General features: G+C 38.4%; 3 protein-coding genes and 1 long non-coding RNA gene across 5 annotated transcripts; 2 read left to right on the forward strand and 2 right to left on the reverse strand.

The window, feature by feature from the left end:
• Window positions 109-9,566, forward strand: LOC18776712 (DExH-box ATP-dependent RNA helicase DExH3). The gene is made up of 19 exons (XM_007209009.2): window positions 109-731; window positions 1,315-1,469; window positions 1,563-1,650; window positions 1,752-1,997; window positions 2,239-2,334; window positions 3,376-3,564; window positions 3,700-3,859; window positions 3,937-4,067; window positions 4,775-4,948; window positions 5,022-5,294; window positions 5,917-6,111; window positions 6,344-6,547; window positions 6,744-6,813; window positions 6,904-7,052; window positions 7,202-7,510; window positions 7,841-7,900; window positions 8,030-8,182; window positions 8,271-8,381; window positions 8,493-9,566. Exons 1-19 carry the CDS (start codon window positions 297-299, stop codon window positions 8,985-8,987), a joined length of 3,693 nt encoding a protein of 1,230 aa, XP_007209071.1. The 5' UTR covers window positions 109-296; the 3' UTR covers window positions 8,988-9,566.
• LOC18775947 lies at window positions 9,786-11,519 on the reverse strand. Its single transcript, XM_007210377.1, has 3 exons — window positions 11,381-11,519; window positions 11,038-11,229; window positions 9,786-10,924 (listed from the first exon to the last, which is right to left on the reverse strand). Exons 1-3 carry the CDS (start codon window positions 11,517-11,519, stop codon window positions 9,786-9,788), a joined length of 1,470 nt encoding a protein of 489 aa, XP_007210439.1.
• On the forward strand, window positions 12,557-14,732 carry LOC109949087. The gene is made up of 3 exons (XR_002271562.1): window positions 12,557-12,882; window positions 13,755-13,816; window positions 14,262-14,732. It is a non-coding gene; the product is annotated as an uncharacterized LOC109949087 (long non-coding RNA).
• Window positions 15,964-21,076, reverse strand: LOC18777258. 2 transcript variants are annotated; one of them, XM_020564636.1, is made up of 6 exons: window positions 20,622-21,076; window positions 20,241-20,474; window positions 18,298-20,142; window positions 18,082-18,183; window positions 17,841-17,971; window positions 15,964-16,272 (listed from the first exon to the last, which is right to left on the reverse strand). In XM_020564636.1, exons 1-3 carry the CDS (start codon window positions 20,764-20,766, stop codon window positions 18,977-18,979), a joined length of 1,545 nt encoding a protein of 514 aa, XP_020420225.1. In that variant the 5' UTR covers window positions 20,767-21,076; the 3' UTR covers window positions 15,964-16,272; window positions 17,841-17,971; window positions 18,082-18,183; window positions 18,298-18,976. The 2 variants fall into 2 exon arrangements, with proteins under 2 accessions (XP_020420225.1, XP_007209830.2); XM_007209768.2 differs by having other exon boundaries at window positions 18,293-20,142.

A 22,274-nucleotide genomic window follows, 5' to 3' on the forward strand; every position in this document is an offset into this window, starting at 1 on the left:
TGTGTCCCTAGTAAAGATAAGTTGGATTTTTTTTAAAAAAATTTTGGGGCTAGACTGTAATTTTATATCTATTTTCTTTTAATAGATAAAAGAGAAAACAGAGTCCAGCTCCAGAGTCATGACGTAAATGCTCTCAGCGCCACTTCTCTCCAACCAACATAACCCAAACCAAAACAACACCAAGACATCCATTGCATCTGTCCAAAACCCTAATATCAGCAAATGGCTCCATAACTGCTGCAACTGAAAAAACCCACAACCGCAACAGACACATACACCCACGCCCGGAGAGAGCCATGCCCTACTCAGCCCTCTTTGAGGGCTATATTATAAGAACAACCGCCATGTCTCTCAAACCGACCACCGCCTCATCCCCCATTTTGGCCTCTTTGCGTAGGACCCACAACCACCGCCACCGCCACATAGCTTCAGTAAGGCCGTCTTTTTTCGGTTGCACCATGAGGAACAGCCGTTACCACACCCACTGCCTTGCCCGGTCGCAGAATTGGAATGCGTGTTATTATCTGCCGCGTCACGTGGGGCCAGTGGGGGAAGTCACGTGCCTGGCCTCGTCGCGGGCGGTGGAGGCTGATTGGAAGCAGAGGCAGCTGAGGAGTACGGCGGTGCCCTTTTTGTACCAGCAGAACTTGGGTTATGGACGGTTTGCATACCAAGACGCCTCCGCTAGTGAGGATTCCGACTACGAAAGGAGTTCTTCTCCGCGCCAATCGGTTAGTTTTGCCGTGCCCATTTTCTTAGAAACTTGATTGCTTGAATTGAGCATTTTGATTGAGTTAGCCTCTGTTTTGGTTTAGTAATTTTTTAAGCTACTTTTGATTACTCTTGGAAATGAAAATTTCATCTACGTAAGTTTATAGGAGCAAGAAAAATTCTTTAACCTCATCATCTTCCAATTTTTGACGCTAGAATGGCCATTGGCGACTTTGATTGAGTTAGTAATTCTTGGGGGGATTGTTAATTCTAAATCCACTGCAGCTGCTAATGAAAGTGAAATTGTATTCTTTTACCCCAAAAAAAAGAAAGTGAAATTATATTCCTAAGATGCTGGCCAAAGAGCACAAAGGCTAGAACTTTGGTATCAGTATATGTGTTTGAAGTATCTTACTCGTTTTAGGACTTTGAAATAACAGCCAACGAAGTTGAAAGTAGGATGAAACCTTTTAATTTTCTCACGACTCTTTTTCAATGTAAATTTTGTGATTTTAAATATATGCTTTATTTATTTAACGTGACAGAAATATAACTTTCATAGATATATATGGTGGTTATTTGATTCTGGCTGATGGTTTGTAGGGTGGTTCGACCCTTGAAAACATTGATGAATGGAGATGGAAGTTAACCATGTTTCTTCGCAACAAAGATGAGCAAGAAGTGGTGTCCAGGGAAAGAAAGGACAGACGTGATTTTGAGCATCTTTCAGAACTGGCAAATAGGATGGGTTTATATAGGTACGTCAGTTTAGCGTGTGCGCCAGTTATTCACATTTTCTTTATTCTATGCCCATGTTTGTGTGTTTTCTGATTATTAATTTTCTCAAGCAGCCGTCAGTATTCAAAAGTTGTAGTCTTTAGTAAAGTCCCTCAGCCAAATTACAGACCTGATCTGGATGATAAGCGACCACAAAGAGAGGTACTTTCATCTATTTCTCAGCCAAATTGACTTTGTGCATGTTGTTGAAGATAATCTGCTACCCAATATATATTGTTCTAAACTATTTGAAGCATGTATAGGTTGTCTTACCTTTTGGACTGCATAGAGAAGTAGATGCTCATCTCAAAGCCTATGTATCTCAAAAGCCAATGAAGACAGGAAATTTATCAGAATTTTCCTTTTCAAGATCAAGCAGTAGTGTAAGTATGGTTAATGATGGAGGACCTTATGAGCAGGAGGAGCCCTCAATACAGAATAGTGATGCCATGGAGAAAATTCTTCTGCGGAAAAGCTTGCAACTTCGTAATAGGCAACAACATTGGCAGGTTATTCTTTTCCTTTCTCTTGCCACAGTTATACTAGCTGGACGTTCAGCCCTTTTGCATTTTATTATTTATTTTATTTATATGTAGTAGACAATGCATTGCATAAGTGAAGGTTTTGTTTTTCTGTGTCTTTGGTATAGTTTGACTTTGAGATGGAGTTCTTGTTCATTTCCATCTAGCTTTACAGTAGCTTTGTCGATTTTTAAATACATCCATGTTGAAAATATCTAGTCTTCTACAGGAATCTCCTGAAGGTCAAAAGATGCTTGAACTTCGTAGAAGCCTGCCTGCATATAAGGAAAAAGATGCACTGTTAAAAGCCATATCAGAAAATCAGGTGCTGTTGTTATTTATGATTTTTATAACTGGTTATGGATGACTGCTTTTGCTCGCTAATATAGTTGAGTTTTCCTGTTACCAGTCCTTCAGACAGTCTCAATAAAGGTCTCAGGGTTTAATGTTGGAGCTCCTTTTAACATTTGACAAACATCTTATTCTTTTATAAGTGTAAGAGTTGTGAATATCTGCCTAAACAAAGCAGGTGCATTTTCTTAGGCACTTAATTTATAGCTTCAAGTGGAAGACTAGTTTTATGGAGGCTTGAGCACTTAGACAACTTGATGCAGGGCAACGGCTATAAGCTGCTGTCCAGTGACCCAAACGTATCCAAAATACAGAGAATAGAAGGATAAAGCAATAGAATTGAAGTTGGAACGAAGATAATTGAGTTCTAGGGCAATATCCCAACAGAAACTCTATAGACTAATGTCTGAAATTATATTCATCAACAAAAACTCAATACAAGAGTCTCTAAATAGCCTATTTATACTAGAATACAGAAAACCTAATTGACATAGGAAATTAAAAACCTAAACAGGAAATTAAACCAAATCCTAGTAAGAATAGGAAAACAAAAGAAGTAACTAATAATTTAAAGTAAATAGAACCCTAGCCCAATTGACTGACGGGCCTCAGTAATCTTAGAGAGCTTCATAGATGCTCCTGCATCACAAGTATCTCTTGTTTCAGTTTTATTACCATCATATTGCATTGATATCACATGGCTCGAGTGTCCGTGCTGAGTTCACAATTCATGTTTTCCTCCTGTATTTAGACTCTTCAAAAGAACAATGTTTTGTCAGTGTATATTATATTAGGACTATCTCTATTGCTAATAAATAAGTTATCATCATCATCATCATCATCATCATCATTAGAATTATTATGACCGTCATTATTGCTACTGTTATAATAATTATTTCTGCCAACTACTGAGGAAATGTGTTGATACCCTTAGTGTATTTAGTGAATTTTATTGATTGGTTGGTTTCTGTGTGTCTTGGCTGTGTGCTGAATAAATGGTTATGATTGTGAGCAGGTCATAGTTGTCTCAGGTGAAACAGGTTGTGGTAAAACTACACAGCTTCCTCAGTACATTTTAGAATCTGAGATTGAAGCTGCTCGAGGAACTGCCTGCAGTATTATTTGTACCCAGCCTAGGCGAATATCTGCCATGGCTGTTTCTGAAAGAGTTGCTGCAGAGCGAGGGGAGAAACTGGGTGAATCTGTAAGTTCTTGTATCTGATGTCATAGCTTTTTCTTTGAAATCTTAAACTTGCCATTTTACTTGTTTTGTTTTAGTAGATTGTTGAAACATCTAATCTGGCCAACTTGAACCTAAATCTTCTCCCTTTTGTAAAAGGTTGGCTACAAAGTTAGGCTGGAAGGGGTGAAGGGGAGGGACACCCGCCTTCTTTTTTGCACCACTGGAATATTATTGAGGCGATTACTTGTCGACAGAAAGTTGAGAGGTGTTACACATGTTATTGTTGACGAGATTCATGAACGTGGAATGAATGAAGGTGATTTTTAATTTTGGAATGTATTTGTTGATTGGTATATCAAATGTGACCTAATCATATTCTTGCATTTGTTTCAGATTTTCTTCTTATCGTCCTGAAAGAACTTCTCCCTCGTCGACCAGAGTTGAGGTTGATTTTGATGAGTGCAACCCTAAATGCCGAGCTTTTCTCTTCCTACTTTGGTGGTGCTCCAATGATTCATATTCCTGTAAGTTCAGGGCACTAGTTCTTATTTTCGTTTATTTATTTATTACTGTTTTTTTTTAATTATCTGTCCCATGTAACTAAAGTAAAATTTACTAGTAGCTAATCTATGATCATCATCATTGTGGATTCATATAGCATGATCTGCTTAGGTGATTACAGGAGCCAGTTATATTTTATGTTGTTAATTCTTGTCAGAATGGGTGATCTTTAACAGTTACAGTTAGCCACTGTTTCGTGGTCTATAAAATTTTGGGGCAGAAATCCAATCCAACAGTAAAAGCATTTTTCTAGATCATCTTTTCTTTTGCCACCCTCAAAATGTGGTGGAAGAATGAGATAAGTTTAGCTAGGAGATCACATAAAATTGAGTGCTTCTCGCTTAGATTCTGTGAACTGCTGGATTCTTGTTTATCATCCCTTTCAAGTCCGAACCAATCATTTACTCCACTTATTTCCACTGACGATCTATTGCTGTGTTTGATTTCATGCCATCTATGACCTCTAGTGTCTCCTATTTATTATTTTATTGGTCAATAATGAAATTTATACAATGCACTATAGAATAAGATACTGCCATTACAGTGTATTCCATGATTCCTTCAGTGATTGCACTTTTAGTTCAATTGGTCCGTAATGATGTCGTTTTCTCAGCATAAGGTATACTGGACTCACCTTTTATTTGGGGGTTGGGCTTTGCTCTATTTTCAGGGTTTTACATATCCAGTCCGAGCACATTTTCTGGAGAATATTCTAGAAATGACTAGGTATCAGTTGAATGAATACAATCAAATTGATGATTATGGTCAAGAAAAGGCATGGAAAATGCAGAAACAAGCTCCAGGTTTCAAAAAGAGGAAAAGCCAAATTGCTTCTACAGTTGAGGTATATAAACTGTCTTAGTTTTTGTTGCAATCCCTCAATTATATTTTAATTTCTTTTACCCCTTTTTCAACAGGAGGTACTTGAAGCTGCTGATTTTAGGGAGTACAGTCCAAGGACTCGAGAGTCTCTCTCCTGTTGGAATCCTGATTCCATTGGTTTCAACCTCATTGAGCATCTGCTTTGTCACATAGTCAGGAAAGAACGGCCTGGTGCTATTTTGGTTTTTATGACTGGTTGGGATGACATTAATTCCTTGAAGGATCAACTCCAATCTCATCCCCTATTAGGAGATCCTAGCAGGGTCCTACTGCTTGCATGTCATGGTTCTATGCCTAGCTCTGAGCAGGTGGTGTAACTGTTCTCCTTTATTTTGTTCTCAATGCATATAGTTAAATTATCATGGGCTAGTGATGAGAAACACTTTAAGGACTTCAAACTTCTCCATATATATTGGGATTATCCATTCATCAAAATATGTTGAATGTTTTTGTCTAAACAATATGCTAATCATGCATGGTTGTTGGGGTTTACAAAGCCTTTATCTAAGACTGGGAGGCTTTAGTTTCCCATGGAATGTGATGTGAAGGCGTGTCGTGTCTTTTGACTGTATCAATCCTAAATATTCTTTTATTGAGGATTCCTGTTACTATATTGGGGCCATCTTTCTGCCTTCTTATCTATAGTTGGAAATTTAATCCATTAAGTTATCTTAACATTATCCTATAATACAGACTAATGGATGTTGTTAATTTTGCTAAAGATCGTGATAATTAATAAATCATTACAGCTTCATATTTTTCTGATGAAACCTTTTGATGTTATAATTTTGACAATTTGATGTGGAACCAATTACTTTTGGGTTGTTATTTCTTCCCCTTCGTAGTTTGGGGACAGTAGCCAAGTTTTGAATGTTACAACATGCAAGGCTTTGTATTTAGTAATTTAATTTTCTTTTGTTTTGTAAACAGAGGTTAATATTTGATAAGCCAGAAGATGAAATTCGGAAAATAGTTCTAGCGACAAACATGGCTGAGACTAGTATCACTATCAATGATGTTGTTTTTGTGGTTGATTGTGGAAAGGCGAAAGAGACATCATATGATGCACTTAATAACACTCCCTGTTTGCTTCCATCCTGGATTTCAAAGGCTGCTTCTCGGCAAGTAAGACAGTTTTGCCAGTTTCAATATCAATTTGCTTATTTTATCTACTTCATGCTGGATCTTTTGATATAATGCAAAGCATCACTTTGTACTGATTGCCAAAGGTTTCTGCTTCTTAGTTAAACTGTGCAATTTTGTTGATTGTATGGTAACCACATGTGAAACAATTGATATATTACATGGAAATTAAATACATGGGTTTTCAGTATTAATTAAAGCCTTTAATCTATAGAGAAGAGGCAGAGCTGGTCGTGTTCAACCTGGTGAGTGTTACCATCTCTACCCCAGATGTGTATATGATGCCTTTGCTGATTATCAGTTACCTGAACTTTTGAGGACGCCATTGCAATCTTTATGTTTACAAATCAAAAGTCTGCAACTTGGAAGTATTTCAGAGTTCCTATCTAAGGCCTTACAGGCGCCAGAACCTCTATCGGTAAAAATTCTATCTGACTACTCCCAGTTTATGCCTTTTCATAATACTTGCATGAGAGACTGTTGATAGTATCGTATTGCTTTTGAACTTTACCTAAAATTAACATGAGAATTAAGATATAATTTCTCTTATGTTATCAGTCTTATCTATGCAGAAGATCTTCATATTAGTATTCTGCATTTTGCTTCTTTTGTAGGTTCAAAATGCTGTTGAGTATTTGAAGATCATTGGGGCCTTAGATGATAATGAAGATCTGACAGTGTTAGGTGATGATGACTGATTATCAAAGCTTTTTAAGATGTGTTTTGCTTTGTCTGCAAGTCAGACAGCTTAACTGATGATTGTATGATGTGCAGGACGCCACCTGTCAATGCTTCCCGTTGAGCCTAAACTTGGAAAAATGCTCATATTAGGAGCTATCTTCAACTGTCTGGATCCAGTAATGACTGCTGTTGCAGGCCTTAGTATGAGAGATCCATTCCTGATGCCATTTGACAAAAAGGATGTAAGTATGATATGGTGTTCCTTGCTAGAGTTTGATGTTTTAATTTGCGCTGTTGTGTATTTTGATGATGTCTCCCCTCCCCTGGCATGCCAGCATATTCTGCACAGGCATAGGCTGAGGACTAACCATATTGTTTTCAAATTTTGTAGCTTGCAGAATCAGCAAAAGCACAGTTCTCCGCCCGTGATAACAGTGATCATCTTGCTCTTGTCCGAGCTTATGATGGTTGGAAAAATGCTGAAAGAGTGCAGTCTGGTTATGAGTACTGCTGGAGGAATTTTCTTTCTGCACAAACTCTAAAATCCATTGACTCTCTTCGGAAGCAGTTCTTCTTTTTGCTCAAGGATACTGGTCTGGTTGATCATCATACAGAAACTTGTAATACATGGAGCCATGATGAACACCTTGTCCGAGCGGTCATCTGTGCCGGATTATTTCCTGGAATATGCTCTGTTGTGGTAAGTCATTATGCATACATTATAATGTTCTTATATTTTTTATTTTGTAAGTGTTTTATTCGCATGAAAAGAAATTATTTAGTCGTAAGTGATATGTTCTACTGAGCAAGAGTGTGATAGAAGGTGTTGTAATCTTCACATTTAGTTAAAACAATACCACAAATGATATGTTCAAGTGTACAAAAACTGTGATAAACGGGTCATGATTCTTCAGATTAAGTTGAATTTCTGAACGGTCACAAGATGTTGCTTGCATCTGTTTTGCTTGTGAATGGTGTATCTTTCTCTAATTTATCGTGTATGTTGCATTGTTACATTTACGTTGCACAGAACAAAGAGAAGTCGATTGCGCTGAAAACAATGGAAGATGGACAAGTAATGCTATACTCGGTTAGTTCCTTGTCTTTGGCTGCATTCATGTTTCCTTGTGGCATTACTTTAAATTTTCTATTTAATTGCATATAATTAGACATCATTATTTCTGATATATTGTTTATGACTGTTGATTGCATCAATTAGAATTCTGTCAATGCCGGGGTACCCAAAATTCCATACCCATGGCTAGTTTTCAACGAAAAGGTGAAAGTGAATTCGGTATTTCTCCGGGATTCAACTGGTGTATCTGATTCTGTACTCCTTTTGTTTGGAGGCAACATCTCCAGGGGCGGGCTGGTAGGTTCATTGACTTTGGCTGTGCTTGTTACTTTGCATTTGTGTTCTTGAAGAAAAAATAGTAAATACTCCTACTTGCTTTTGGCAGGATGGGCACCTGAAGATGTTGGGAGGATATTTGGAGTTTTTCATGAATCCTGCATTAGCAAATACATATATTTTCTTAAAGGGGGAGCTTGGCGAACTGATTCATAATAAGGTTTGTATTTGGTTTCACCATTTGTCATAGCTCTTGAATTTAACACTTGGAATCTATACCCATTCTCTCTCTCTCTCTCTCTCTCTAACATGGTGATGTCTTTGCAAGCAGCTCCTCAACCCCAAATTGGATATGCAGTCTCATACTCACCTCCTATCAGCACTAAGATTACTGGTCTCAGAGGACCAATGTGAGGGTAGATTTGTCTTTGGCCGCAAGGTGCCAGTACCTTCAAAGAAGGCAACAAAAGAGATTAAACCTAGCATCTTGTCGGTTGGTGACAAAGGTGGGCCAAATAATAATTCCAAAAATCAGCTGCAAACTTTGCTTGTCAGAGCCGGACATGATGCACCCACCTACAAGACGAAACAATTGAAAAACAACCAGTTCTGTTCTACAGTGATATTTAATGGGTTGAACTTTGTAGGGCAGCCTTGCAATAGTAAGAAACAAGCAGAGAAGGATGCAGCTGCTGAGGCTGTGCTTTGGTTGAAGGGTGAGAGGCATTCATCTTCCACAGATATTGACCATATGTCAATGCTTCTAAAGAAGAGTAAAAAGACAAGCCAGAAAAGGACTTCATTTGATAGTGCTAAGTGGGGTTAAGCATTGCTTGCCATATAGTGGAGTTAAGCATATGATCAAAAGCACAAGCAGCGGTAAAGGGCTGCTGGAGACTGGTCCTTCCTCAAAGGCTTGGGTGTATGAAATTTGAACGTCAATCTTCTAGGCAGTTGAGCTTCCTCTGGAATGGAAGCTACATGCCGTAGAATCTATTATTGGTGCCGGCCTGTGCAAACCCATATTTGGAAAGAGGTGATATCTCACATTCTTTATTGGTAGAACCACCCATGTTTTGGAAAGGGGTGATTGTGCACATTCTTCATTGGGTATGGATAATGGACCTTGTTCTGTAGAAGTTGCAGGTTATTGTAAACAGGTTTTTAGCCGCAGCCTACAGATCACATTGATCCATGCCTACTGCTGTGTCAAGGAGCTGCATTTTGTATATATTCGTTTGAGTAGGGCGCAGCCTTAGTAAAGTGAAAAAAAAAAAACACCCATTTTCACGCAAAAGTTAGGGCTGTATTTGTAAAGAAACACTGTCGATTTTTTTTGGGACATCGTACTGGATAAGCAGTATGGAAATTTTGTTTATTTATATCTATATTTCCATTATTTTCATTATTGTCCAGTTTCTTTCCTTTTATTTTTTCTATTTTAAATTCATGTCTGTTTGTGAATCATGATAGGTGGTGTGTGGTTGATCATCAGAACATGGGAACGCGTATGAACTCCCTTTTGGTAAACAATACTAGGCTATAATAATATAAAGAACCCGGAGAAAAGTACACGGAAAAACTATGCAGAGGCCCCATCTTCCTCTTGAAACTAACCAATGGCTTAATAATGCAGAAGTTCAAGAGCTTTTAACAGAGTGGGTCTAAACCTATTGACGTTAAGCTTTATATTTTGCGCATTCAGAAAAGTTGACTTGAATCCTTCCCATCCTCGTATTGGAGTTGTGTGAGGGTCATTTTTCAGTGTGCTCTCCTCTTTGCTTACTTTATATTCCAAGTAGTTTAGATTCATACCCCTTGAAGGCACTCCGAAGTAGTTTGTTGCAATCCATTCGAACCCTCCAATAGGTAGTATTTGGATAAAAATTGAATTTTCAGGAAGGAAAAGAATGTTTGTGAGGCCAGCTCCATGAACTCCCATTAACACATCACAAGAATTCACAACTTGTGCAATTCTTGACATATTCCTGTCTGCTTCTTCAACAGTTACCTTGTACCCCAAGGTTCTAGCCATCTTAGTAATTTGTCTTAAATTCGTGAAACACCTTGTCCTCCATCTTGAGATGATCAGAAGCCGGGGCTTTTTACGTTGACCATCTCTGATTCTGATTGCATTAGTCCTCTTCAATGAATAAGTGTTTCTTAAGAACTCTCTGAAGTCTTTCATAGAATATGAATGTTTTGAAGGATCAATGGTCAGATCCTTTGGATGTCTTTTGAGGCCAACAGTTATGCTTGGAAAGCAGTGGACTGCTTCTTTGTCAATGTCAAGAAACTCATAATTAGAAAGTCCTTTTAGTATTGCTTGGAACTTTGCAACCCACCAAGTTCGTAAATCCGAAATAAGAAACTGAACTTCTCCGTCATATTTTCGAGAAGTAATATAGAGTGGAACTACTATATCAGTAAATTCATGGAAATGGTTTCCTGTATATCCTCCATTTGAAAACAAGATGGCTGGAACACTATGATTTCGGGAGCATCGAGGGATTTCCTGGTCACCAATGACTGGTTTTACTGACCATGCTCGAGTGTGATTCATTGGCCTTTTGTCTTCTTTTCGAGCATAAGGTCTTATAGTCCAGGGGCTATTCCCTGCCAACACATCCATTTGAGATGAAACAATAGAAACTGTCGACGATTTTCCATCAACCCGAACATCCCTGTTGATCTCGCAAAAATTGGTTCTTGGTTCCAAAACATTGCAAATTGGCTCCAAATTCTTTGTCACGACTTTTGAAACTGCAGAATGAATTTAAATGGTTTAATCACAACTTCCGAATTATGTACTTTTCAAGAAGTTTAGAGCTATATAAACCTTGACCCCACGGAAAGTAAGTAGGAAATAATGATACCAGCCACTTGGAAAAGTGGTAGAGCATAAGGGTCCCTACTCTTTGTCTCTGCTTGTGGACCATTTTCTGCAATGAGACCAGTGGGAGTGCGTATCTTCTGATCGGGATGCTTGCCTTTGATTAGCTGAGAGCTGTTTGTTTGCTCGACTTGCAGCATCTCCAAACCAACACCCACAGACAGCTGCAAATTCCCTGCGAGTAAATGAAAGTTTAGACATCACTATAGCTCCTCAAACATATCGTGTTAATCTGGTCATTTGTAACTTTTGTACAGAAGAAGGTAAAAAGCGTAGGTTAAAATAGGCTAAAGGCTGAAGAAGAAGAAGAAGAACATTTTCCATACAAACTAATAGATTCAAACTAGGCCTGAGCACCGTGCAAAAGTATAATGGTAGGAGCAAGCAGCAAGCAAATGCTCCGTATCGTAACCTCTTCTGCTGATGGTGAGCAAAGCTTCTGGCAAGTACAGAATCGTGCTTCATTTTTGCTCAACTAATATAATTCTATTCAAGATGACATAGGGAAGCCTTAATGTTTGATCAACAAGATAATCTGATGTAGGGCAAGGAGGTATATATATATATGGAGGCTAACCTGAATGTTTTGATCTGTATTAGTTGTAGTCAATTCAAATATAAGCAGTTTGTTGATAACCTGAATATACAGGCATATTCATAAAATCATAGAGGCTAATCCAAACTAAAAAGGGAGCTAAATAAATTCAGATAACAGCATAACTAAATTACCTAGTATGACACAAACCAAATCAAGCCACACAAGAAAAGGAAAGTATCCACACATCTCCATTTCAGTAAAAATAGCAATAATTAAATCATAAATCTTCTTAGGATCTCCAGCATTCCCCCTGGTACGAAAAACTCGACTCGGGAGAGTTAAAATTTCAAGTGAACAAAAAGAGTGATCAAGTTTCTTAAGGTGTCTTGACTCTTCAGAGTCAGTTGAGTGCTGCTGACTGGCAGGTCAATTGATGTTGTTTGCATCTGTTCTACTTGTATATTTCTCTCTTTTGTTTTTGGGCGGAATATATTTCTCATTTTGTACATGGCAAGAAAAATGCAGGATGAACTAATATTTCTACACTCAGCAGTGATTTTCATGTCTTTGGCTGTATTCATATTTCCTTGTAAGACAACATTATTAATAACAAGGGATAAAATAGTAAAAACTAATATTTGAAGTTTAAACAATAAAAAATAAACTTGCAAAATGATTTAGCTCACGTAATGCGAAAAAATTAAAAATACACTTACAAATTATAGATGGATTTAATAATAGAAAAGGGAACAAAATGCATATATCTTGGAAAATAAAAGGAAGTTTGACAACAACCAAAAAAAAAAAAAAAGTATATTTATTTATTTATTTAATATTTACTCTTATTTTGTCTCCAAAAAAATTTCTCTTATTTTGTTGGGTCAGTGAAATTCATATAAGAAAGCCCAAAACGAAGACAAGTAACAAAGAGGCCCAAATTATAACACGAAAACCGGCTGTGGCCGACTCCTCTAATTTCTACCATCTGATTCAGAGCTAACTTCTGAGCGAGAGAGCGAGAGAGCGAGAGAGAGTCCAGATGAAAGAGAAACCTAGATCTGGTCGCTCGCGTCTCTGGACGAGATTCGAGAATGGAGCCCTATGGCAAAATACGAACCATAAATCGTTGCCATTGCCTTGTCCGGAGCTGGATCCGAACAAGGCAATGATTTAGGGTTTCGGATGGTGCAGAGAGAATGATGAGATCGTTCGTCTCTGCGTCGACGATGAAGATCACAACAGTCCACAACGTAGCTATTTCGCGCGGATTAGGATCTGTGTCAGATTACGGTAAGAGTATAAATCGATGATTTAAACCCTATTTGAGTGCTAGGTTTACACGATGCTTATTTTGTTCGTTCTGGAATAAAGAAAGGATCTCGGTTCATTTAGTAGCAAGAATTTCATGTCATTGCCTGTTTGGAGAGAAAGAGAAGGTTCAATTTCCCGTGTAGGCAGTGTTTGACTATTTTTTATTGGAATATTTTGATTAATTTAATCTGCTGATACGAAATAGGATACATGAAATTTTGTTCATATATCTGACTTCGTTTTTACTTTAGCCTGAGTTTTTAACCATTGTTAAGTTGATTGAAAACGAGCATTCAGTTTTCAATTTTTTGATGGAACATGCATGAGCTAACAGCTCTAGGGTATTATGACCTTTAGGTTTTCATTTTATAATTTGGACAGTTTTTGTTCTATTCAGTTTAGGGCTTGAGAGTTTCTGGCTTAATTTTTAAATCTCTGTAGAATCTATTATGCTGCACGCCTCTCATGTTGTGGTTTGGAGGCCTTGTGGGCAATTATGCTTATAATGCATAAAGCCTCACATTTTTGATGTCCAGTTATGCATCCAAGCAGGTTATCTTACCTACGGTTATGCATCCACTTTTTGCGTACCCATTCTCTTTCCCACACCCTACTTTATCACTTCGTACGGTGACTTTCATCGTAATCTACATGCTTGGTCTGTGTTTGATGTGTCTAGTACATGAGTGTGTGTGTCTCTATATATATGTGTATAACAATATGGTTTGAGGACTGTGCGAGTAAATTTTGTATTCCTTTCTGTAATTCTTTTATATTAATACAAGTCATGAGTGGGTGTCATTTTTACATTCCTATGCACAAAATTGATTTGGCAATGATTACTTTTTCAGGTGACCAGGAGCTAGTGAATCTAGAGGTGATTAACCATTTAGTTACCACAGTGAAGCCAGAGGTGATTCTTGGTTTAATGCTTTTAAAAAACCTTGATGTTTTCTTTCCCACACACACACCCTACTTTATTCATAACGTGACTTTCATCCTAATCTACATGCTTGGCCTCTGTTTGATGCGTCTAGTACATGAGTGTGTGTGAGGTTTCTTTCCTGCCTCTTTAATGCATTCATTCTTCCTTTTTTTTCTTGCTCCAACTAAATTTTCTTTTTTTATTTAAAAGAAACCTTCTTTTTTTCCTAAATTGTGAAGCATGAAAGTGCTATCATTTGGTTTTACATGCCTTTATTTTTCGTTCGGTCAGCTATCGAATTGTGTGTTACTTTGTTCACATTGCCTTGCTTATTTTTTCGCTCTTGAAGGCATTTTTCTTCCGCGTTGCATGGTATCTGGGTGTCTCTTTCATCTCTCATCCATTATCCTTTCACGTGTATGTTTGGGCGCAGGGAAAATGAAGGCAAAGGATGAGAGTCAAATGGGAAAGAGGGTTGGACCACACGGCCGGCATGGATTTTTCCAAGTTTTTTTTAATCTCTTTAAGTGGATTTGGTTTTTTTTAAATTTGCAGTCGATATTTTAATTTCTTTTAAAATGGCCAGATTACATGTTAGGAGTGGAACCCTGGATAACTGAATGGTTGGCCCAATCAGGCATAAAAATCGACTGCGTACATAGATAAAAAGCCCGGAGCGAACGTTCCAGCTTGCTCTTAAATCAACCGCTTGGGCAAATGGCTTTACTTTGACTTTTAGATTATAGGCGCATTACAAAATTTGAGATTCAGTAAGATAGACTGATCAAGTGTTTCAATATCATCAAACTTGTTAGTATTGTTGGTGGCGAATTCATGGCTACAAACGTAATTGGGCGGCAATCTCAGATTTATGGGCACGGAATCAATTGTGCGATTAAGACAATTTCAAGTTATTAAGGCCAAATTTGATATAACTGCCCCACTTATTCAACTACTTGTTGCATTGGGTGTGCCAGAAAGTGTAATTTGCATAATAATATAAGGCCCAGAAATCGGCCCAATATTAAGAAAACGGGTCTAGACGTTAGCCCAACAGAAATGTGCCAACTAACGTTAATATAGTCCAGGGTTTGGCCCAGTATCTGAAAACAGGCCCACATGTCTCCTGAAAATAGGCCCTGTAATATGCCCAATAAGCTAAAAAAGGCCAAGTCGGCCCAAACAAGCTCAAATGGGCCAACATGACGGCCCAATACCTTGAGAAGGCAGCCCAATGACGCTCAAATGGGCCCAGATGAAGCCCCAATACGGTGAGTAAAGGCCCAAAAGGTGGCCCAATGACGCTCAAATGGGCCCTGATGAAGCCCCAATACGGTGAGTAAAGGCCCAAAAGGTGGCCCAATGACGCCCAAATGGGCCCCTGGGCCCAATAACGTGAAAAAGGCCCAGAGAGGGGCCCAATAACGTGAAAACAGGCCCAGATAGAGGCCCAATAGTGATTAAAGGGGCCCAGATGTCGGCCCAATACCTTAAGCGTAGGCCCAAGAATAGGCCCAATGACGCTCAAATGGGCTCAGATCTCGGCCCAGTAACGTGAAAAGAGGCCCATATATCGGCCCAATAATGCGAAACAAGCGCATATAACGGCCCAATAAAGTGAAAACATGCCAACATATTGGCCCAATAACCTAAAAAAGCCCGGATTTCAGCCCAATAACCTGAAAAACCAGTCCCATAAATCGGCCCAATGACGTAGAAATAAAAAGAAGGTCCCGAATTCGGCCCAATAATCTGAGAGAACAGGCCCAGAAGTCGGCCCCTTAACCTGACGAAAGGCCCAAAGTCGGCCCAGTATCGCTTCATTGGGACCAGATGTCCCAAGAACGTAGTAAAGGGCCCAGACATCGGTCCAATTACGCTGAATACAGGCCCAAATGTTGGATAAAAACCTGACAGGCCCAAAGTCAGCCCAATAACGCTCAAATGGGCTATCTCAGCCCAACAACGTGCAAAGAGGGGCCAGAAATTGGCCCTCACATTGACCCAATAACATAAAAAGGTTAATTTAAAGTTCTGATTAAGGTTCGGCCCAATAACAAAAAGGTGGGCCTATTAAATGGAACTTTAGTTCGAGTTTGGCCCAATATGTCAAACGTTAACCCAAAGCGAATAACTTCAGCCTATTACAGGCAAAAACCTATAAATATAGTGAATATATTGTTATTCAGTCGTGTTAGTGTCATGTTTCAAATCATGTTTTCTCGGTAAACCAAAGTGCTCATTCATTATATTACCTGAAACTTGATAACAGAAGAAAAAAGAAACTGGCGCGCACACACCAAAAACCAAACAAAAAAAAAGTTATCATTCAGCCAAGCTGCTTTCTTTATCATCATTATCATCTCAAGATCCCAAGCCTTCTCAGTAGCGACCATCCCAGTAGTCAATGGCCTTTTTGCATTTTCAAGCTTTACAAAAGGTCTCTGTTCCAAAAAGATAGATTAACAACCAAATTAATTCATATGAACAGAAGCATAGCTGCAGAAAAGAATATCAAGTATTGGCCAAAAAAATACAAATGAAAAACCGATAAAATATACACAGAGGTGTAAATTCTTGGAACGAGTTAGCAGCTTTTGGGCCAAAATTGCAGAACTACTGAACCCTTCCCCAAAATCGATAATTATTGGACCCAAAAATTGATATCAGAAATATTAGGCCCAATTTGCAATTACTGGTGCAAGAATTCTATAATGAGGGCCTTATTTATGTCCCTTAGGTGAGGCCCTATCTCTTAACCCTTGGATCAAATTAGTTAGCCTAATCCGACGGTTAAGAGATAGAACCTCACTTAAGGACCATACATAAGGCCCTCACTATAGAATGACTCTTTACTGGTGGTGTAACCAATTTGTTTGGGCCTAGACACAAGAAACCCAATAAGTACTAAACACAGCCAACTAGCTAAAATGAGGCCTGCAGAAAACATTACATATGATCAGAAACATTTACAGAGGAAGTCTATACACAATGTAAAATATAAGACTCCTAATACTAAGACTGAAAAATAAGATCCCTCAATGGCATTTCCTACTATACCCATATTATTATAGCTATATATTTCACCCCATAAACAAGATTAAGGCATAAGCATTTTAGGACACTTGTAGCCGCCTTGAGTCATAACTAACACAGTTACAGGAAGTATAGTGGACAGTAAGTGGCTATCCAAGCATTCAATCGGCTACAGAGGGGGGTTTCAGCAAGCAAGCCGATGATGACTATTAAAAACTTAGGTAGGTCAATCGTCATTCATCCCTCGTATTCTCTCCCGTGAAGTGATTAATCCCTAATATCAACAAAATGCATTATGATTTTGAGCGCCATTCTACTCCTGCTGCATCAATTTGACTTAGCATACAAAACTATGTCCATTACCATCTACAGGCTGCTATACTAAACTACGTCCATTACCATCTTCAGGCTGCTATACTGTACTGCAAACCCACTTATTTGCCTCAGTATTCATCAAAACATTATAACTTCAATTCCTAGATATCGGGAATATAATGTTGCAGAAAGTTACTTCACACATTGCTTCTAATATTCTAAAGCTCTCTCGCTTACTCTAACAAAGTAAACATACAAAACATAGAATTGCTGCAGCTAAGACATACCATGCAACAAACAACTTACACAATTAAAACAGAAGTACAAGTACAATTCCATGTTCGTTTTGCTTCGGAGTGAGAAACCACACTAGTAATAATGCATGAAAGATGCCTTTTCCTAATAAAACAAGATTAAAAGGACCATACCAACTTTGGCCATTGAAGAAAGCCATCGCAAAGTTTTGGCCACACATAATTTATTTATACGCAACCAATAAAGGTCAATAAATAGTAACAACAAACATTGCACCTTATGAATTGTCATGTTCCCCAACACTCTTAAGCGTTATCATTGAGAAATTCAGCACAGTCCAAACAAAAACTTTCAAGTCCGAACAAGAAACCAATCAATTAAAAAAACCACAAATTCAAACACTCACCTGAAGATCTTGCTGGAAGTGGAAGCTATGCAATGAATTGACCTGAAGATGCTTCTCTTTACACGGCCCAGCCAAGGTCTCGGAGATCGAGGCCGATCACAATCTTCTTCGATCTCACAAGCTTCTTCCATCTAAGACAAGGTAAAATGAAATGATAAATTAGGGTTAGGGTTGGGTCAGGGATTAAGATTTGAGACATGCTAGAGATTGACGAATTTAAAGATGAGAGTGGGAGATTTACGCTATGCTTTCGAAGATTTCATGCAAACTTCTCGCAGATCCCTCCTCGTGATGCGAACACTAAGGCCGACGACGACGGTTCGCATGCACAAATTTCTTCGATCTAAAACAAGGTAAAATGAAATGGTAAATTAGGGTTAGGGCTAGGTCAGGGTTTAGAATTTGAGATGTGCTAGAGATTGACAAATTCAAATAAGAGAGTAGAGATTTACGCTACGCTTTCGAAAATTTCATGCAAATTTCTCGCAGATCCTCGTGATGCGAACACCAAGGGCGACGACGACGGTTCGTATGCTCGCCTCGCCATAAACCCCAATCTTCGAAGCTTTGGTCCATCTCGGCCTCCCATGTCGTCAATTTTGCAGCGAAATCTCATAATCTCCGATATAGATGATCCGACGTAGTCTCTAGATCGAGATAGCGCAGAGAAGTCTCTCTGATCAAAATATCATATCAAGATGGATAATGTTGTTCTAATGATAATAATAGCTATGTTGTGATTTATTCGGGTCGGGTCATATTTGTATTCTTATGTATGAAGCCCATTCCTTGCGTACTGTTATGTCAAAGTATCCGGCCACAACCTTCTCTTTTCTGTCTTCTATCTGGGCCTCAGCAATTGAGTCAAATTAAGCTGTGGGTACCCCTAGTCTGGTCTGTATTTTATTCCATCTCCTTGGGTTTGGCTTTCTGTCTGGCGATACCTTTTCATATGACTTGTGACCCATTGGAGTTTTGGAAAGATCAATAATAACAACCAATTAATTTAAACTCCATTTCTGAATGCATCCCCCTCAAGTTATATACAATTTATTGAATACTTGGCCCCAGAAGACGGAGACAATATAAAAATGAAAACAGAACAAGGAAATAACATTTAGAAATCAAACAATGGCCTAATTCTGATGCAGAAGCTCAAGGGCTTTCAACAATGTAGGTCTGAACCTATTGACATTAAGCTTTACATTTTGTTTCTCCAAAAATATTGACTTGAATGCTTCCCACCCCTGTTTTCCAATTGAGTAAGGGTCAGTGAAAACTGCATGATCCAGTGGGTATTGCTGTATCAACGTGCTCTCCTCATTGCTTATCTTATATTCCAAATACTTGAGATTCATATCCTGTGAAGGCTCGCCAAAGTCGTTCGTAGCCAGCCATTCGAACCCTCCAATGGGAAGTATTTGAATGAAAACTGCATTCTCAGGAAGGAAAAGAATGTTTGTAAGCCCAGCTCCATGAACTCCCATTAACACATCACAAGAGTTTACGACTTCTGCAAATTTTGACAAGTTAATGTCAGCCTCTGCAACAATCACCTTGAATCCCAAGCGTCTAGCCATTTTAGAAATTTCCCCTGTATTTGTGAAAGACCTTGTTCTCTTTCTTGGTATGATCAGAAGCCGGGGCCTTTTTCGTTGATGACCATCTTTGATTCTGATTGCATTGGCTTTCTTCAATGAGAAACTGTTTCTTAGAAACTCTCTGAAGTCTTTCATAGAATATGAATGTTTTGAAGGGTCAATGCTCAGCTCCTTTTCATGTCTTTTAAGGCCAACCGTTAGGCTTGGGAAGCAATGCACAACATCTTCTTTGTCGATGTCGATAATGTCATACTTGGACAGTCCTTTTAGTACTGCTTGGTACTTTGTTACCCAAAAAGGTTTTATATCCGATATAAGAAATTGAACTTCTCCATCATATTTTCTAGAAGTGATAAAGAGAGGGATCACCACATCAGTGAACTCATGGAAATGGTTTCCTGTATATCCACCATTTGAAAACAAGATGGCAGGAACTCTATGATTTCGGTTACATTGAGGGATTTCCAGATCACCAATGACTGGTTTCACTGACCATGCTCGAGTACGGCTCATAGCCGTTTTGTCTTCTTTTCGAGCATAAGGTCTTATACTCCAGGACCTATTCCCAATTTGAGATGAAACAACAAACGCTGAAGAAGATTTCGCATCGACATGAACATCCATGTTGAGCTCGCAAAATTCCGTTTTTGCTTCCATGGTATTGCAAAGTGGCTCTAAATTCTTTGTCACCACTTCTTCAACTGCAGGATGAGTGTTTAAACGGCCTTAAATCAGAATGAACATTTTCTCATTATTAAATAAATACGCAGGAAATGAAGAAAATCAGAGGGGTCCTTACTCTTTGCCTCTTCAGCCTGACTGCTGCTTGCAATGGGATTAGTGAGAGTGCTTGCGTTTTGCTGCAGATCATCAGAATCTGCCGCTACTTGAGAAGTCATATTTTCAAACTCCTCCGTCGTGTTTGTGTTTATCTCCGGATATTCGAGCATGTTTTTAATTACTTGCTGAGTGCTGTTTGTTTCCCAGAGTGCCAGTATCTGGTGTTTGACCCCCATTGACCGCTGCAATTTCACTGCGACATGATTGAGTGCATATCAAAGTTAGAAATCAATTTGCTAAGCATGGTCACTTTGAAACTCTTGTATGAAACAGAAGGAGGTTACCAAAAAAAAAAAAAATTGACATAGAGAAAATTCTGAGAATACACAAATGGACATACAAGCTGGTAGAGGATTCAAATTAGGCTTGAGCACTGCGCAGAAGCACAATGCTATGAGCAAGCAGCAAACAAATGCTCCATATCTCAATTTCTTCTGCTCATGCCGACTGAAACTTCTGGCAAGTATGGAATCATACATCACCATTTTTGCGATAGAATACAAACACTCTACGTACTAAAAAACATACAAAGGCATTTCTCTTTTGGCAGATGGAATGGAGAAGATAATGATCAAAATATTACAAAGAGTCCAAGATTAAGCAAGTGACCTCTTTAGCAAATGGAATGCTAAGAGGCTTGCTTGCTTGAGTAGATGGGGAAGCAAGTCTTAATTGGTTGCCATTTTGTATGTCAATTGAAGGGAAGTTGAGGTGCATTTTCAATGACTTATTGCACCCCACGATTTTGTTAGCTTTCTTTCTCTCTAGTCTAGCAGATTCTCCAAAACTAAAAAAATAGATATGAAAGGGACATTTCGGTTGACTGCATTTGAGACAAACATCTTTTCTGCGTATATGATTATGAGCTAGAGTTCAATTTCTTGTTTATATTTGTAAAATGCATAATCCGCCGGCTGTAGATTCCAGCTTCAATTGAAAGCTATGAACTAACCACAATTGTAGAAAACTGGATATTGGGTATCACTACCAGTCCTAAATTCAACTACAACTGCAAAGATAAAAATCATCCGATCAATGCAAAGATAAAAGTCATCTGATCAAAATCACTTCGGTGAATCGGACATTTTTTGTTTTATATTAATCTGCAAAGAAGATGATTCAAATTTAAAATCTTTTTCATTATTAAAAAAATAAATACTACTAAAATAAAAGTTAGTTAGTCCGTGAACGGTCCTTGTAGAACCAGTATCACCAAATTGAACCTTCGACTGATTCTAATCCTAACACAATATTCAACCTTTCCCTCACCATTTGAGTGACCCCAATGACTTACAATAAGTTTATTTTGATGTACATTGTTTACAAAATTATTAGTTTTAGTGAAACCAAGTTTAGGAGGATTGTCAATAGACCACTAATATCATTATGTGATATCAACAACTCAACAAACATATTGTACCAAAAAACAAGCCAACATAGTGCAAAAATGTGTCGGTCAGATTGAAAAAGTCTAGAGCCGTGGAAAATGCTGAGGCATGCATAGAAGCTAGTATGGGAGATTAGAGAAGGACATTTTAACCATACATTTGTCTCTCTATTTTGGTGGGCAGCATGATGAAGCCGAAGTTGGAGGGCTTTGTATTTTTAAATTGCTTGTTTTCTCAAAGGAATACGTGTGTGACTTAAAATAATATCAGCATTTCATATATAGTTCCAGAAAAGTAATAGGAGTTGTTAATGGAGTGTTATCACCACAATTATATGCAACCACTCTGGGCCTGGGGCCTCGAATTCCATGGATTAGGCATTGCTTATGGTTTAACATAATATTATTAGTGATATATATTATTACATATTGTGCATGCGTGTTGATTAAGCTATGTACAACCTTGGCAAAATTCAGCACCCTACAACAACCGTTTGACCCTGTTTGCCCAAGTCAATATTTGGTAGCATGTATCAACCACAGGGGTAATGTGGGTATTTTGTACGAGCTCAATTATTTCAAATGTTTTTAACTTCGATTATAATT

This window comes from Prunus persica, chromosome G5 (genome assembly GCF_000346465.2).
Source record: "Prunus persica cultivar Lovell chromosome G5, Prunus_persica_NCBIv2, whole genome shotgun sequence".
NCBI lineage: Eukaryota > Viridiplantae > Streptophyta > Magnoliopsida > Rosales > Rosaceae > Prunus > Prunus persica.

Coding starts and splice junctions, on each gene's coding strand:
- LOC18775947 (XM_007210377.1), bottom strand. CDS start 11,519: ATGAAGCACGATTCTGTACTTGCCAGAAGCTTTGCTCACCATCAGCAG. Junction 11,230..11,380: donor TAGTTTGAATCTATTAGTTT/GTATGGAAAATG, acceptor ATTTACTCGCAG/GGAATTTGCAGCTGTCTGTG. Junction 10,925..11,037: donor ACCACTTTTCCAAGTGGCTG/GTATCATTATTT, acceptor TTCATTCTGCAG/TTTCAAAAGTCGTGACAAAG.
- LOC18777258 (XM_020564636.1), bottom strand. CDS start 20,766: ATGGTGATGTATGATTCCATACTTGCCAGAAGTTTCAGTCGGCATGAG. Junction 20,475..20,621: donor TTTGAATCCTCTACCAGCTT/GTATGTCCATTT, acceptor ATCATGTCGCAG/TGAAATTGCAGCGGTCAATG. Junction 20,143..20,240: donor TCAGGCTGAAGAGGCAAAGA/GTAAGGACCCCT, acceptor CTCATCCTGCAG/TTGAAGAAGTGGTGACAAAG.
- LOC18776712 (XM_007209009.2), top strand. CDS start 297: ATGCCCTACTCAGCCCTCTTTGAGGGCTATATTATAAGAACAACCGCC. Junction 6,112..6,343: donor CAAAGGCTGCTTCTCGGCAA/GTAAGACAGTTT, acceptor TTTAATCTATAG/AGAAGAGGCAGAGCTGGTCG. Junction 6,548..6,743: donor AGGCGCCAGAACCTCTATCG/GTAAAAATTCTA, acceptor CTTCTTTTGTAG/GTTCAAAATGCTGTTGAGTA.